The 18395-nt window shown below is 36.7% G+C and overlaps 1 protein-coding gene across 1 annotated transcript in view; it reads right to left on the bottom strand.

Moving 5' to 3' along the window:
• Positions 1-6219: 6219 nt before the first annotated feature.
• Positions 6220-18395, bottom strand: part of TRMT1L (tRNA methyltransferase 1 like) — a gene marked incomplete at its 5' end in the record, with an annotated part of 38635 nt that continues 26459 nt past the window's right edge. The window contains 5 exon segments of the mRNA NM_001133219.1: positions 6220-8145; positions 8257-8383; positions 11724-11786; positions 12824-12990; positions 16550-16628. Of these exon segments, the coding sequence (NP_001126691.1) occupies positions 7893-8145; positions 8257-8383; positions 11724-11786; positions 12824-12990; positions 16550-16628 (689 nt within the window). The 3' untranslated portion in view covers positions 6220-7892.

Raw genomic sequence — 18395 nt, 5'->3', positions numbered from 1 at the left:
AAGAGGGAACCCTTGTACGCTGTTGGTGGGAATGTAAATTAGTATAACCCTTATGGAAAACAATATGGAGGTTCCCTACAAAATAACAATAAAGCTGAGTTTGGTGGCTCATGCCTGTAATCTTGGAACTTTGGGAGGCAGGAGGGGTGCTTGAGGCCGGAAGTTCGAGGTAACAGTGAATCATGATTGTGCCCCTTCATCCCAGCCTGGATGACAGAGCGAGACCCTATCTCTAACAAAACTATATGATCCAGCAACCTCACTCTTGGTATTTATCCAAAGGAAATGAAATTATTCTGTCAAAGAGATATCTGCACTCCCATGTTTATTGCAGCCACTTCCATGTTTGTTGCAGCATTATTCACAATAACAAGGATATGGAATGAACATAAGTGTCCCCTGATGGATGACTGGATTAAGAAAATGTGGTGTATATATACAATGGAACACTATTCAGCCTTTTGAAAGGGGAATTCTGTCATTTGTGACAACATGGATGAAACTGAAGAATATTATGCTAAGTGAAATAGGCCAGACATAAACGAATACTGCATGTTCTCACTTACGTGTGAAATATAAAACAGTCAAACTCATAGAATCAGAAGAATAGTGGTTGCCTGGGGCTAGGGGTTGGGCATAGAGTGGGATTGGGAGATGTTGTCTAAGGGTATAATTTAAAAAATTTTTTAAAAAACAAAGATGAAAAGATGAAAGAAGAGATAATGCAATGCCATGGACTAAATGTTTGTGTTCCCGCAAATTTGTTATGTTAAAAATGTAAGCTCCAATGTGACAATATTTGGAGTTGGGGGCCTCTGGGAGGTGATTACACATTGTATATACATGTATCAAAATATCCCATGTACCCCCAAAATATGTACAATTATATCAATTTAAAAATACAAAATAACCCTAACAGAAGTACTAGAATGTAATGTGAAATGTATCTCTTAAGTAATAAAGGCCAGGTGTGGTGGCTCACCCCTATAATCCTAGAATTTTGGGAGGCCATAGAGTCAGGAAGATTGCTTGAGCCCAGGAGTTCAAGACCAGCCTAGGCAACATAGGGAGACCTCATCTCTACAAAAAATTTAAAAATTAGCCAAGTGTGGTGACTCATGCCTGTGGTACCAGCTACTCAGGAGGCTGAGGTGGGAGGATCACCTGAGCCCGGAAAATCGAGGCTGCGGTGAGCCGTGATTGCACCACTGCACTCCAGCCTAGGAGACAGAGCAAGACTTTGTATCAAAAAAAAATAATAATAAAAATATGGAAATAGAGTAAAAAATAACAATTAAATACATTTACCCAGATGGTCTGAAATCTGAAAGTTTCAGGAAGAGAAAGATGGAATGAAGGAAAGAAAATTATTAAACAATGTAAGAAAATGACTCCGAAGTGAAGGACTTGAATTTTTCTTTTTCTTTTTTTTTTGAGAGGGAGTCTCGCTCTGTCACCCAGGCTGGAGTGCAGTGGCGCAATCTTGGCTCACTGCAACCTCCGCCTCCTGGGTTCAAGCGATTCTCCTGCCTCAGCATCCCAAGTAGCTGGGACTACAGGCATGTGCCACCACACCTGGCTAATTTTTTGTATTTTTAGTAGAGACGGGGTTTCACTGTGTTAGCCAGGATGGTCTCGATCTCCTGACCTCGTGATCTGCCTGCCTCGGCCTCCCAAAGTGCTGGGACTACAGGTGTGACCCACCACACCCGGCCAGGACTTGAACTTCTTAAGAACCCAGAGAATGCCTAGCACAAATAATTTTTTTTTAAAGATGCACATCAAGCATAATATAGGATAAAAAGATGCTAAAATCTCCAGAAAGCGCACATACACACACACACACACACACACACACACACACACATATACATTCCCTCTTTCTCTTCTGTCAGATCAGAAATCATAGAATAGATATCTCAAAAATTGTTTAAGAAAATTAAATCATCTGTATCTTCTGTAGTTAGATTTTTTTTTTTTTTTTTTTAGACAGAGTTTCGCTCATTACCCAGGCTGGAGTGCAATTGCACAATCTCGGCTCACTGCAACCTCTGCCTCCCAGGTTCAAGAGATTCTCCTGCCTCAGCCTCCTGAGTAGCTGGGATTACAGGCATGTGCCATCATACCCGGCTAATTTTTGTATTTTTAGTAGAGACGGGGTTTCACCATGTTGGTCAGGCTGGTCTCGAACTCGTGACCTCAGGTAATCCACCTGCCTTGGCCTCCCAAAGTGCTGGGATTACAGGCATGAGCCACCGTGCCCGGCCTTCTGTAGTTAGAATTTCATAGATAATGCTTAAAATGGAATACAGGAATACTGTTGGTATATTATTGTTTTTTTTTTTTTTTTTTTTAAGAGACGGAGTCTCGTTCTGTCGCCCAGGCTGAAGTGCAGTGGCCCCTTCCTGGATCACTGCAACCTCTGTCTCCCGGGTTCTAGCAATTCTCCTGCCTTAGCCTCCCATGTAGCTGGGATTTCAGGCGCATGCTGCCATGTCCAGCTAATTTTTTGTATTTTAGTAGAGATGGGGTTTCGCCGTGTTGTCCAGGCTGGTCTCGAACTCCTGAGGTCAGGCAATCCACCCGCCTCAGCCTCCCAAAGTGTTAGGATTACAGGCGTGAGCCATCACACCCAGCTTGGTATATTATTTTATAATAATTAGATTCTTAACTTACTTCTTTCACTCCTAAGAATTAATTTGACTTGCTAAATAATGTATATGTATTGCTTTGGCAAAACCAAACCAAAACTAGATGAAAATAAAACACTTGCACTCGTCTCATTTTTGTACCTAAATATGGTGTAACCTTGGCCAAATATCTTAGTTCCTTAACCCCATTAGCAGTGTTTTCTCTAATGGAGGGGTTGATGTTGTCTGTGGTTCTTTCTATCTGTAAAACATGAATGCTTTATCTTTGAGAGTACAGCAGGTCGGTCCTTGAAAAAATGTTTTGTTATAATGTTGATGACCAAAAAATAATCACGTCCCTGGTGGCGCCGCTCTGTGTGTGGAGTCTGCCTGTTCTCCCCACATCTATGTGGGTTTTCTCCTGGTGCTCCAACTTTCTCCCACATCCCAAAGATGCCCATATTGGGTTCACTGATGTGTCTACATGGTGCCAGTGTGAATAAGTGTGAGTGTGTGTGAGTGCACCCTGCCAAGGGATGGGCATCCTGTCTAGGGCTGGTTCCTGCCTTGTGCCCTGAGCTGCTGGGACAGGCTCTGGCCATCTGCTACCCTGAACTGGAATAAGCAGGTTGGAAAATGAGTAAATTAACACAAATTCTTGCAAAATAAAAACTTATGATAATCATAAAGGTGTCTGTATGACAAAAAAAAAAAAAGATGCAGTACAACAGTGCTCAGCGAGCCCACCATATTTGTTATTGTGTTTGAACTGTGCAGTGGTAGAAGGTGCTCCTTATAATTTTTGCTTTGCAAACACTTATTCCTCAATTTAAACCCCCCACCATTACAATCACTATCACTCAGGTTTACCAAAACTTGGGTAGATAATTATATTGTTTGTATTGATCTTTCTTAGATGTATGCATGGCTCACACATATTTCAATGTTTAATATTAGAAGTGTTTTGGGTCTCTACTTAGAAGTTTGCTGATGTTTTTGTGACCGGAAATATGGTGTAGGAACTTAACTCTTGTTTATATCAATTATCCTATGGTTAAGTTGGTTTCATTATAAGTCATTTTGTTTAAAGTCACGGTCTCCAAGAGCCTATCAGCAACGATAAGTGAGGACTTACTGTATTTAACAAAATCTTTACGGATTTGGACTAACTTCAGAGAGTAGATTCTCACCAAACGTATTGAGATTTTCAAGTTGTAACTGATTATTGAGAGAGATCTGGAGTTCAATGGGTTTTTACCTTTTATCTTCAAAAGGTTGAGTTTGCAGTGATTTTTCTATTAATCTAAAACTAAGCTCTGGGACAATATTGGCCATAGAAAATCAGAATGAAGCTGAAAGACAGTGTTTTCTACATAGGGATAGATTATAAAGTATAGTGGTTAAAAGGTTTTAGAAATGGAAAATGTATAATAGGGCAGTGGTTAACTATTCTTTTGTAATTAATTCTGTTCCACAAGTTTCTACTGGACTGCCTTTGGCCAAATAAGTATTACTTTAAAGTAATCTTCTATTTTACATACATCTTTATGTTCTTCAGTAAAGGAAGATTACCAAGTGGCTAAAGCATGAGCTCTGAAGCTGGCTTGGGACTGGATCCTGGCTCTTTTACTAGCCAGTTTTACAGTGGCACTGGATAAATAATCTTGTTTAGCTTGAGTTTCTTTTTCTATGAAGTGGGGATGATCATAACAACTGCTATGGATTATATAATCTATGTAAAGATAGCACTGTGTCTCATATAAATAAAAGATAGCACTAAGTCTCATATAAATATAAGCTATTACAATTAATATCCCACTTCGTAGGGAATGTTTTTCCTAGGATTCTGCAAGCTGGTATCGTAGGGAATGTTTTTCCTAGGATTCTGCAAGCTGGTAGAATCCTATCTTGTTGGGTCTTACAAGAGTAGAGAAGCTGGTCAGGAAAGAGTGGTATTCTGAGAATAAGAGTTTTGGGAAGACTACGATGAGTTGAGTATCCTAAATCCCAAACTCCTCACTTGAAGGTGAAGGAACCCCTTAGATATGCTTGTTACCTTGGCTGACCAGTCCCTTAATAACCTCACTTAAAGGAGTTAGTTACCTTGCACAAAGAAGCCCATATGCCCTATCCCTACAGTCCCTCATTGTTTCCAGGACACAGTTTGAATCAGATCCCAGAATGTCCCAGGGAGACAAATACAAAGTGTGATCTGAAAGAGTCTTTTTTTGGATCTTAATATTGATAGGTGGAGAATATCTGTGGAAATAGATTCTGAGTATGTAGGACCTTGGAAGAAAGGACATAAATTGGGTCAAATGATCATTATGGGTAAACCTATAGTAGAGATTTTGGCTCAGTCTATCAGACTGAACAGCTCAAAGTAGTCCTTTTTACTTGGTGGAAAGACAGTTTGACTCAGCAGTGGCTCATCTAAATTAGAGATGATATGCCAGAAACTCCTTGGTATGATGTAGAGAAAAGAAATCAAAGAAGAGGGGCCATGTTGGGGAAGATTTAATATGAGTGATCCTCTAACTGCATCCCTCCTAAGAGTCTAGTCAACTCTCTTTACCAAGGCATTGAGAAAAACACTGGTGAGCAGAACACCAGCACTCTTGAAAAGCCATATAGTCTGTCTGTAGGCCAGAGATGCCAGTGGGAGATGCTTCAGTTGAAATGGACTCCTTGATTCAATGGGCATTTTCAAGACTTTTTTGTGTCAGAGACAAAGTAGTGCATTTAATTGCTAGACTAGAAAGGTGGGCATGGTTACTGTAATAGACAGCAGGAACCACAGGATAATCAGTATAGTCTAAATGAGGTCTGGCTTTGGCTGAAGGATCATGTGATCTAAAGAAGGAAAATGGATAGTCCTATTTGGTTTATGTTACTAAAACCTGTTAGTCTGACTTGAGCCACTATAGTAATCATGAACCCTTATCTAATTCTCAGGTCTGATTTAATTCAATTTCTGGAGGCCTTGGAGAAAGGACTTTGGCATAGTATCATGAGTATGTATTATATATCTCTTAGCATTCTCCAAAGTAATCTGTGGCCATTTACCAGAGCAGTTACACAGTGCAGAAAGAAATTCCTAGACCTTTTGGGCTCACCAAACATGCTGAATTAGTTCTAATTTTGGGCAACCAGAACATCACACATTTATTCAGAGTGGAGTCTTGTGGAAGTCAGTATAAGTGGAGTTTTGACCCAAGTCCACCACAGTGACCCCCAAACCCATCCCTTGGTTACTTCTCCCATTTCCTGAGTGTATGGCTAGAGTATTAACATTAGCAACTAGCAGAGTCAACACACTGGTTTCCTTAACTGGTTCTTTTGTTTATCAAGTTTTAATGAAAGGATACAACTGACGTTACTTTACAATGTGATAAACATTTGCAGTGTCCCAAATTACTACTATTGTTATGAGAATAAGATTGCTCAGGTTGCTAAATGGAATTTTTAAAGTATTTCCTCTTTTGGTTGATGTAGTACCTGATCACAGAGTTCTAAACTACCTCCTACCAAATTTTTCTTTGAAAAATCTACCTTTATATGTGAAATTAATATACACATATATTTTAGATAACAGTAATTTACAGGTTTATTAAATTAGGATCTTTGCATTAAGCCCAACTCATCATTGATCAACATATATCATGCTGATAAGCATTTAGCAAAATTTGAGACTGATATTCAATAATATGTATTAAATCAGATAATCTGAGTGCTATAATAGTTTGCCTCCTGGATTTATAGTAATTTTTATTTTTAATAATATGAACAAAAAAAACTCATTTATTCTGCTCATTTGTAAGTTATAATTTTAACTGGCAAGAACCACAGAGCAGAATTTTTTTAATGGTCATTATAGAAACTAGCTTGCACTTCACCTATTTCTTGATTTTACCGAAATTTATGACCACATTAATTGGAGAAAGGAAAATAAACTGTCTTGGGAATATGCTGTTATAGCACAAAGAGATTTTCCTTCATTTCTGCAAAATTAATATTCTCTATTCATCTAATGCCTATCCACTAGATTTTTTTGTATATGTCACAGAAGTACTTTTTTCTTAGGTAGTATATTTAAACCTTTCAGTTATAATTATTATCACCCCCTCCACCCCCTTCCCCCCACTTAATGGTTGTAAAAAGTTATATCCGTTAAGAAATATTTAGGGATAAATATGGATTAAATCCTTGAGACAAAAACCCAAACTTTATACCAAATCCTTTCATCCAAAATCTTATATTCAAATGAAGTGAGAATTCCATTAAGGAAACAATATTTTTTTTCAGCTAATTTTTATAGTTCCATCAGCCTGGGCTAATTATACAAAAAATTTATACAAATACACACAAAACCAAAAATACCAAACCAAGCAACAGCAAGAAAACAACCCCCAAACCCAAAAACTCTCATTCCATAAGGTGACAAATTTTACTTCTGAGAGGTAGTACAACCAACCAAATGAATACTTGTACGTGCATTAACCGAGGCACTTAAGATCACCCAACCTGTTTAAATTATAACCAAATCTCTCCCCTTCAGGATTTCAGTGCTCATGAACAAGTATTATATTAGAATAATGGTCTCAATTTATTTTGACAAAATCTTACTTTGAAGTTTAGTCACTTAGACCTTAAAGTTATAAAAATAAAGTATTTCTATCTCAGGCAAGTATTTAATTTCTCAAAAGCTAGTAAGAAATGAAAAGATCAATGTGGGGAGAAGTATGATTTCTTAAAAATGGGTACATATTTTAGTTTTCTAATTGTGAAATACATTGTGACCTGTAAGAACATTGTTCTTCCTATTCTATTCAGGGTCATTTTAATATGTGAGCCTTCAGTTTCATTTTGTATACTACAAACAGGAAAACAAAAACATCATGAATCAGTTTAGGCAGAGATGTGATTAAGAATTGTAAAAGATGGCTTTCATAACATACATAAAATTTAAAACACTTTGCATGTGAAAATTTTCTGAATTATTAAGCAGTAGGGTGATCTCAGTGAGACTTGGCTTCATATGAAATGTTTCCATTAAAATTTTAAGTTTGCCTTAAAACAAAAAAAACTTGGAAAGCAAAGCTCCCAAACCAGCTAAGTTAGAAACTGCTCAGTTTCTGAATGAAAATGACACTTTTTTATTTTTACTCTACTGAATTGAAAGAATAGAAAAAGAACTACAGTTGGTATAGAGAACTATTAGGCCATCTATACAGACACCTGAGAACCAATTCTTCTCTATGTTTACCATCTTCTGCAGCCACTTGCTTCTGCTTTGTCATTCACTGACATTTCAACTCTTTCAGTTACTGTATCTTCAGATGCTGACTGGACATGGCTTTCTGACTGTCCTCCAGTGTAGGTGGGGGTGCTGTACTTTAAAAGGATAGATTTAAACTGCATCAGAGGTGCATCTGTGCGTACACCCATTGGGTCAAAATGAGTTCGGCTTACTCGAAAGCCTGCTTGAGATAAATAGCACAAAAACTTTTTTAACCTGCAACAAGGAAAGGAAAGAAAAAATAATCAGGTTCTCGTATTTTTATTTAAATCACAATATTATTAAAATATAAAATATATATACTTTGTCATTCACTAGGTGTCTTACTTTGGCATATTCATTCCTTTAATGCTGTGTCTGTGAATGTTGTAATAAAAGGGAGGATGTTCAGTACTGACATCAGTCTTTTGCTTCTTGCCTAAATTTGTGATCACTTCATTACTTTTTCTCTTTCCTGCAACATACAATACAAAGTTAGCATGCTCTTAAAAATTATAAGCCAAATACTTTTATAACTATATATTTATCTCAAGTCTAAATCCTGACATTATTTCAACCTGTCTATCCAATCTTAATTCTTATAATTTATTCTATTTTCACTGTCCTTCACTTATGTAATTTTCATATTAAACTGCTGAATCAAAACTTCCTTTCTATCTTCTTCAACTTCAAGCCACACTCTATTTCGTCTTCTGTAGGAAGCCATCTGTGAATCTGGGGCTAGTCACTTCATAGATTTCATTGTTGTTAATACTACACTACACTACTCAGAGTTTGATTAAGTTCTGTCATTTTTTTTTCTTTTCTTATAGTTCCTTAATGTGTGTAAGTCCTTTCTCCCCAAGTTATATTCTAAGTTCCTAAGGACAATGTCTTTCATTTTTATACGTGTATTTCTACTGAGTGATCAGTATTGGATACATAGTGGGTCTTCAGTAATCACAAAACAAAAACAACACAAAGTCTTGAGAGTTTGGACACAGAAACTGATAAAAGGTCAATGTTATGATATCATTGCCTATTTCTCATCACAGCACTTAGTTTTTTCATTTTGAGTGAAAGGAGGCCAGCTAAGATTCTAGAACTGTATCCTTCCAAAAATCACAACATGAAACAACTGAGATATCCAATACTATAATGAGATTTTGCCTAGTGTTCAACCCTTGATTATTTATATATGAACGTTATGGTCAAATCTTACTTCTTCAGGGAAAGTAATTAACATCTGCTTAAGCAAAATATTCAGAAGGTGCCAGAAGCAGTGGCGCACACCTGTAGTCCCAGCTACTTGGGAGGCTGAGGTGGCAGGATGGCTTGAGCCCAGGAGTTTGAGTCTATCCTGAGCAACACAGTGAGACCCTGTCTCTTAAAAAAAAAAAAAAAAAAAGTATTGAAAAGGCAAAGTTGATACATAAAAATAAATTACATTCAAAATAAATATAAATTATTGCTGAATTGTTGCCTCTTTACATAAAAACATAAAGCAAAAAGGACAACCTGGGATCCATCCATCAAATCAGGATTATAATTTGAAATCTAAAATTTGAAATCGCCTGAAATCTAATAAGGCACCTAGTCAAAGGATAGATATCCAGATTTAGTACAAGTTCTAGGAGCATCTGAGGCAAAAAATCTGATGTAATACCTTAATAGTGACTATCATCAGCAGTATATAAATTTTTTTTTTTGGCCTGGTAATTTCTTCTTTTTTAAAAAATAACTTCAACTTTCTTTACGGATTAAAGGGTATATGTGTAGGTTTGTTACGTGGGTATATTGTGTAATGCTGGGGTTTGGGGTCCCAACAACCCCATCACCCAGGCAGTGGGCATAGTACCCAACAGGTGGTTCTTCAGCCTAGGCTGTATCCCATCCCTCCCCCATCTAGTAGTCCCCAGTGTCTATTATTCCCATCTGATGTCTGTGAGTACCCAAAGTTTAGCTCCCACTTGTAAGTTAGAACATGGGGCTTTGGTTTTCTGTTCTTGCATTAGTTTTATTAGGATAATGGCCTAGAGCGCCATCCATGTTGCTGCAAAGAGCATGATTTTGTTCTTTTTTATGGCTGCATAGTATTCCTTAGTACATATGTACATTTTCTTTATCCAGTCCATTGATGATGGGCACCTAGGTTGATTCTGTCTTTGCTATTGTGAATAGCACTGCAATGAACATATAATGTATCTTTGACAGAATGAATTATTTTCCTTTGGGTTTGCATAGTACTATCATTTTAAGATTTTATGTGTTGACCAATGGTCTTAGAATAACCATGTAATTTAAAAGTTATAGAAGAGCCCACAAAAATTAGTCTAATTTCCTTAATTTATATACGAGAAAGGCTCACAGATTAAAAACAAATTTTTTTATGAGATGGAGTTTGGCTCTGTTGTTGCCCAGGCTCACACAATCCTTACACTATCCTCCCACTTCAGCCTCCTGAGTAGCTAAGATTACAGGTGTGTGCTACTGTGCTCTTGGCTTTTGAAAATATTTTTAAAGCTTATTTATGTTCTACTTTATTCTAAAAAGGATTTAAGACAATTTTGCTGAAGGGGAGGGACCTGGCTGAGTTTATATAACAACGCCTGCAGTAGGATAATGCTCTTAAATCTATTTTTTTTTTTTTTTTTTTTTTTTGAGACAGTCTCGATCTGCCACCCAGGCTGGAGTGCAGTGGTGCAATCTTGGCTCACAGCAGCCTCTGCCTCCTGGGTTCAAGCAATTCTCCCACCTCAGCTACTCAAGTAGCTGGGATTACAAGCTTGCACTGACACACCTGGCTAATTTTTGTGTTTTTCGTAGAGACGGGGTTTCACCATGTTGGCCAGGCTAGTCTTGAACTCCTGACCTCAAGTGATCTGCCCAACTTGGCCTCCCAAAGTGCTGGGATTATAGGCATGAGCCACTATGCCCAGCAAATCTAATATTCTTTACAGTGTATCATAATGCTTCTTTGTCTTCCCTCCAACAGAGAAATTAGGTAGAATGTATCAATTTAAGTTATCAAATTAGTTGAAGATGCCAAATGAACATGGCTGTTGGAAAGAGTATGCGGTAGTTATTTAAACTATATACTATTAAAAGAAATTTAAGTTTCCTTGTCTTTGAAGGTCAACATTAAACTGTTAAGCAACTAATAAAAAATTACAGCTTATAATTAAAGGCCACTGCTCTTTCAAACTTAACACTCTACAGTCTTCTTTTCATCTGTACTCAAAAAACACATCTGGAATCTAAAGTTTTTTAAAAAGCAAAACAAAACCTTAGACATTAGGGCACTGATATTTTAAATCTTAACATCCTTTAATATGAATTTACAGTGTCTAGCACAGCTATATTTAAAGTATGCACATATCCTAAATTATATGAAAGGCCATATAATAAATTCTTTTGGCTAGAGAATGAGGTCTTCTGGTTAATTAAATGGAATTGCTATAAATCACATATTAATGAGCAATTTTTAAAAGAATTAGAATAAAATTTTATCTTAACTATAAAATTATATATAACTTTATCATATATACTTTGATCTTATTTTATTCACATGGTTTAAGATCATACAGTTCGTTCAAAGGGATAACCATATATTACAGATGTGAACAAAGCGTATGTTAACAGAAATTTCCAATGTGTGAATGTTGATAAACAAGTTTTACTACAGTTTTGTTGTCATATAATATGAAATGTATTTTTAAGTAGGCTACCATGGCAATCTCTTCTCTTCCTACCCTTTTGCTATACGCCTTTTTGACCTGATATGTACATATGTACACACATATATGCATACATACCTTGTGCAATGTAATTATCTGTTGTGGTGTCATCTGTAGTTTTAATAAATACACCATTTTCTTCTAAAAAATAAAGCAAATGGGAAAATAAAATATTTTATACAATGACATAAAGCAACAACTCAGTTTAAATAAAAGTTTATGAAATAAAAGTTTATGAAATCTTGCATATTTTCATGAATATGCAAGATTCTGTGGCCAAACTGAACTGCAAAAATTACATTTTTAACCCTCTATAATAGCAGTTTCTAATTATTTATGAGAACACTAGGATATTCAATAGGCTCACCTTTATATCAATAGTCAGATACAACTACAAAATTGGCTGTTTGTACTGAACAGAAAAAACATAGCTTTACTGAAACTATACTGAAGTATAGTTTCTGTGTCTCCATAGATACTACAATTTTTGGCCACATCACTCCTAGAATTACTAAAAGTTTCTTTTTCTAGAAAGCACATCTAGGGTAATAAAAATCACAAAGGACCTTTAGTGTTTTTTTTTCTTTTTTTAAATCTAGTAAAATTAAAAACACACAAAAAAGGAGGTTATCTTTAAAAAAAATTATCAGGGCATGGTGGTTCATGCCTGTAATCCCAGCCACTTTGGGAGGCCAAGGTGGGAGGACTGCTTGAGCCCAGGAGTTTGAAATCCGCCTGGACAATATGGTGAGACCCCATCTCTAAAAAATACTAGCCAGGTGTGGTGGTGCATGCTTGTGGTCCCAGCTACACAGGAGGTTGAGGCTGAGGCAAGAGGACTGCCTGAGTCCAGGAGGTTGAGACTGCAGTGAGCCATGTTTGTGCCACTTGTATTCCAGCTTGGGTGAAAAAGTGAGACCCAGTATCCAAAAAAAAAACAGCAAAACCAACAACACTATTCATCATTCACCTATTCATCTCAGGCCTAATTACAAGCCTGAATAAAACTATGTAATTTAAAAAAAAACAGATTATGATTAGACTCATTAGAGAGGATTTACTAAAAACACACTATTTATAATTATATTGCTTTTATTATAACATCAAATACAATTGAAAAAGATACAGTATTTTTGGTAAGCAATTTAAAGCTAGTAAGCTAGCGTTCAGTTAATCACCTTGCTTGTTGAGATTTGAAGGTGCATGAATTGAAAACTGACTTTGAGGTGTACACTCTGATTCAAAGATTAATGTCTTTATTAGAGTCTGAATGTCATCCAAACCATGGTGAAGAGATTCAAATAGCATTCTTTTGAGGAATCCAGTATTGAAAAGGGAACTTGACCTGAAAAGAAAAGAATATACAGAGAACTGGGTTTGAGAAATGTTTCTCTTTAAAAAGAAAGTCTTCACAATTTAACTATAAGTAAGATATATAATTAATTATATGACAGAGTAATACTTAAATTCAAAAAGAATTTATGACAATTTAAAACTGTTTATTTTCTTTATTATTATTATTACATTTTGAGATACAGTCCCATCCTGTTGCCTAGGCTATAGTATTTTATTATTTTTTAATAGAGATGGGGTCTCATCATGTTGCCCAGGCTGATCTCAAACTACTGGGCTCAAGGGATCCTCCTACCTTGGCTTCCCAAAGTGCTGGGATTACAGGTGTGAGATACCACACTCCTGGCCTAAAACTTTTTATTTTCTATTTGCCACTCATTTTATCGTATCAGTTCTCTAAACTAGCAGCATTAGTCAAGGAAACTTAATTAAGTCAACAAGAATCTATTGAGGCTGGGAAGGGGAGAAGGGAGAGGGTGATGAAGAGGGGTAAAAGAATATAAATGTATTTATTACCACTGAAGTGTATATTTAAAAATGGTAAAGAAGGAAAATGTTATATGTGTCTGTTACCTTAATAAAAAAAAATAATTTATTGAGCTCTCATAAGGTATATAGTACTGTGGTACATAGAGGGTGTGTGGAGGATATACCAAAATATAATACACAATGTTGACCTTATAAAAGCCTATAAATCTAGACAGGAAAATAAAGCAATGAAGAGGTTTTCACAATGCACATTCTAGTCACTAATAGAAAATCTTAATTCTGGTGAGTTTATGGTGGTAGGGTGGAGCAGGACAGGGCAGGGGAGCACATATATGAGAATTATATGTGGTGATGGTATGGTTCAAAAATAGTCTGGGGTGAATCTGATATGCATCCCATTTAATTTAAGAATCACAGGTATAATGGACAAAATATGAAATTCTGAGTAAGATAAACTGGATTCCAATCCTGGCTCCACCACTTACTAGTTATGTAATCTTTTTATTAAGAGACAGGGTCTCACTATGCTGCCCAGGCTGAACTTGAATTCCTGGGCTCAAGGGATCCTCCTGCGTCAGCCTCCTGAGTAGGTGGGCCTATAGATGTGTGCAACTGTGCTGGGCTAGCTATATAATCCTGAATAATTACTACTTTTGAGTCTTATATTCCTCATCATGAAATGTAAAATAAAACTTCTTTTTTTTTTTTTTTTCTGGAGATGGAGTCTCGCTCTGTCGCCCAGGCTAGAGTGCAGTGGCGCAATCTCAGCCCACTGCAAGCTCTGCCTCCCGGGTTCACGCCATTCTCCTGTCTCAGCCTCCCAAAGTGCTGGGATTACAGACATGAGCCACCACACCTGGCCAAAAATAAAACTTCTCTATATATCCTCAATGTGTGGTAGCTACTATTGTTAGGGTTAGCAAATATATATGAAAGAATATATGATTTTAAATTATTAAATATGTGATCAATATAAGATATACTAAAGGGAATTTAGAGATTATATTGGGTTGAGGCACTAAGAAGAGACTTCAAAAAGAAAGTACAATTTGAATTGGAGGTGGTAGAGAGGGGAAGGTATTCTGGATGAGTGTAAAGACATGAACACAATAGCTTTCATGTGGAAATCATAAGATTTTATTAAGAATTCATAATCCCAGCACTTCGGGAGGCCGAGGTGGGCGGAGTCAGGAGTTCAAGACCAGCCTGGCCAACATGATGAAACCCCCTCTCTATTAAAAATACAAAAATTAGATGGGTGCAGTGGCACATGCCTGTAGTCCCAGCTACTCGGGAGGCTGAGTCAGGAGAATCGCTTGAGCCCAAAAGGCGGAGGTTGCAGTAAGCCAAGATCGTGCCACTGCACTTCAGCCTGGGCAACAAAGTGGGACTCTGCCTCAAAAATAAAAAATAAAAAAAGAATTCAGTCCTGGGAGTCAGAAAACCTAAGTTCTAGCCTTGGCTGTGGTATGAATTTTTTTGGTCAGTTTTAGCAAGCACTTAAAAACACTGTGCCATAGTTTCCTCATGTGCAAAATAAGGCAGTTAGGCTAGAAATCTTCCTTCTGGATCCAGTAACCTGCTATTTTTAATTTCCTCAGTTCTGAATCAGTGAGTAGGATCAATGTGTGGCAGATGCTATAGGTAAGAACTAGTTTTAGAAGAACTAGAAGGTAGGGCTGGCTAGATCTTTCTTAATCTAAGAGTATTTAATAAGATGAAGATAAAATCATGAGCATCAGTGCAAAGACATTTACCATGTAGGTCAATTTCTAGGTTTAGCAGGTGCTTCAGCCTTGACCTTATAAAGTAATGAGAAGAAATTTGCAATTCTTGTCACAATGTTGTTAGGAATCTTGAATTTCTGTAAGAATCTCGGCTGGGTGTGGTAGCTCATGCCTGTTATCCCCAGCACTTTGGGAGGCCGAAGTGGGTGGATCACTTGAGGTTGGGAGTTCGATATCAGCCTGACCAACATGGAGAAACTCGGTCTCTACTAAAAAAATACAAAATTAGCTGGGCATGGTGGCACATGCCTGTAATCCTGGCTACTCAGGAGGCTGAGGTAGGAAAATTGCTTGAACCTGGGAGGCGGAGGTTGCGGTGTGCCAAGATAGTGCCATTGCGCTCCGGGTTGGGCAACAAGAGTGAAACTCCGTCTCAAAAAAAAAAAAAAAAAGAATCTCTAGTAACAAACTTAAGGTAGGGATTCTGATTAAAAATAATTCGGCCAGGCGCAGTGGCTCACACCTGTAATCCTAGTACTTTGGGAGGCCGAGCCAGGCAGATCACCTGAGATCAGGAGTTCAAGATTAGCCTGGCAAACATGGTGAAACCCAGTCTCTAATAAAAGTACAAAAATTAGCCAGGTATTGTGGCGGGTGCCTGTAATCCCAGCTACTCAGGAGGCTGAGGCAGGAGAATCGCTTGAACCTAGGAAGTGGAGGTTGCAGTGAGCCGATATTGCACCACTGCACTCCAGCCTGGGTGACAAGAGCGGGACTCTGTCTTAAAAAAACAAACAAACAAAAAAACCAATTCAACTTTAAGGTACAATCAGCTGTTACCAATGATGCAAAAGCATATACACATTAAATATTTCCAATTGTGTACCATCTAAATAACTTTATCTAAAACAAAGGCAGACACTTTCACATGCCTTTCTCTCTTAAAACTAATTCTAGGACCTTTTACATGAGTTGGCTCTTCTATAAAAAGTTATTGTGATCATTTAAAAATCACATGCTAGATCTACAATGATCAATTTTAAAAAGCTTCTTTCTTACTATTCAGAAATGAATTATCTAGTTTCCAGATCATCCAGGCTTCTCTTTTACCTCCATTGCCTCTTAGTTCTGTCACAAACTAGAGAGAATAATGGTAGAGAAAAATCTCAAAATATTAAACACCTCAGGTTCATAGGAGAAGAGTCATAATTATTTGCCTAGACTTAACAATTGAATTTAAATTTGTTTGTCTTTTACCACACATAATAAAAATCAGCAATTAATAAATCAATCAATACATCAAATTTTAATATGTTCTTATGGCTGGTCACATACCACAGAGGTCCAAGTTCTATTGCTGTCTTTCCAGGCATGCTTCCATGACAGTTACAAGGCAGCTGTCTATATGGGTTTTCTGTAAAAAGAAAATAAAAGGGGAAATCAAAGGAGAAATGACTAATACAAATAGCAGTAATTGTTATATTAACAATAATTTGCAGCTACTATATACTGAGGATCTACTATGTGCCAGGTATTATGCTAAGTATTTTATGTATATATATGTGTGTGTGCATATGTATATGTATATATGTATACACACACACATATATGTGCACACACACATATATATATTTTTAATTTAAGTCCTTACAACTCTCTGAAGTAGGTACTGTTAAAATCTCAATTATACAGATCAGAGGATTAAAGCTTGAGAGAGGTGGAAATCCATGTCAAATGGCTTATTAGAGGTGTAACTGATATTTACTTACTACACCACATGAAATAATATAAGGAAGGAGAAAGTCTTATAAAGTATACAAGAGATCCATATTTCAAAATTAACTGATTAAGGTATAATTTATGTGCAATAAAACACATATACTTTATATAAAAAGGTTGATGAATTTTAACAAATGTATACACCCATGTAACCAACATCCCAATCAAAATGTAGATATTTCTCATAAGTTAACTCTTCTGCAGTTGGAAAGAAAATTCCTTATGCGTCATTCATATTCAGCCTTCAAAATGTAGGCTAGAAGAATCTAATTTGGTTTAAAAAGCAATGAATGAGAGGCCTGATATAATCACAAGGAAATTGGGGAGATACTAGCACTATTCTTAGTTTTCAAAATGGGCTAATATTTGACTATGGAACTTTAAAATCCACTCAAGGCCCAAATAGTCATTTTATATCAGATATTCTCCAACTAATTCCCTCCACTCCAGGCCATTCCTGAGTTGATCATTCACTTTCTTGAAATGGCCTGATCTAATCAATCAGTCCCAGATACATCCAGAACCAAAGAATGGTGGCAGGAACACAGGTCGATAGCCTCTTGCTAGCTGATAATATCACTCTGCTATTCAATACAATTATTGGTATAATGAGATCTTATTTTACATTTACTTAAAAGTGTCCTTCACTGCTCCTAGGTCTACTTTTCAGTATTATTTAATTCTAAGCCTTGAAGAAAGGGTGTGGTTAGCACTGACATAAGTTTTGTTGAGAACTATGTTCCTCAAATATGAGTATACTTAAGAAGTCTTCTCTTAAACCATTACATCACTAAACTACAAATACTTATAAGCAGTCATCATCAAATTCAGGATGGCAATTCATAGTATAGTTCTGTCAGCTACACCCACTTACCACAGGCAGACAGCACAAATGAATTATTAATCAGTTTGTATCTTGATGCACTTTGCAAAATAATCTTACCATACAAATGTGTCTTTTCCCAAGCCTCTTTGCTAGGATTTCTCAGGTCTAAATTAGCATCAGCAAATTTCCTCTCTGAGGGCCAAGGCTATCAATTCAAGTTACCAGCAGCAAATAATGAAGCGGTAAAGAAGAAAGAAAACTAGTATTTCCATGTTACTGGTATATAAGCGAGGAAGGCAATACCAGATGAGGAATTAAAAAATATTCTGAGACCTCTATTTAAATGCAACAGATTAAACATGCACTCTATCTCTGCTGTCTCTTAACGCTTAAATCAAATGACAGGAACAAAAATTAAACTACAAGAATAAATAAAATGGGAGAGGAAGTAACAAAAGATGAGAGATGCCAATAAAATTTCAGGAGCAGGAGTCACATACACAATGGGCTAACTGATTATCAGACCAGAAAAATCTAAAGCATAAGCCTGAAATGGATAGATGGGCAACCAACAAA

The sequence above is a fragment of the Pongo abelii genome, chromosome 1 (genome assembly GCF_028885655.2).
Source record: "Pongo abelii isolate AG06213 chromosome 1, NHGRI_mPonAbe1-v2.0_pri, whole genome shotgun sequence".
Taxonomy (NCBI): Eukaryota; Metazoa; Chordata; class Mammalia; order Primates; family Hominidae; genus Pongo; species Pongo abelii.
This window is presented reverse-complemented; position numbering and strand designations above follow the sequence as displayed.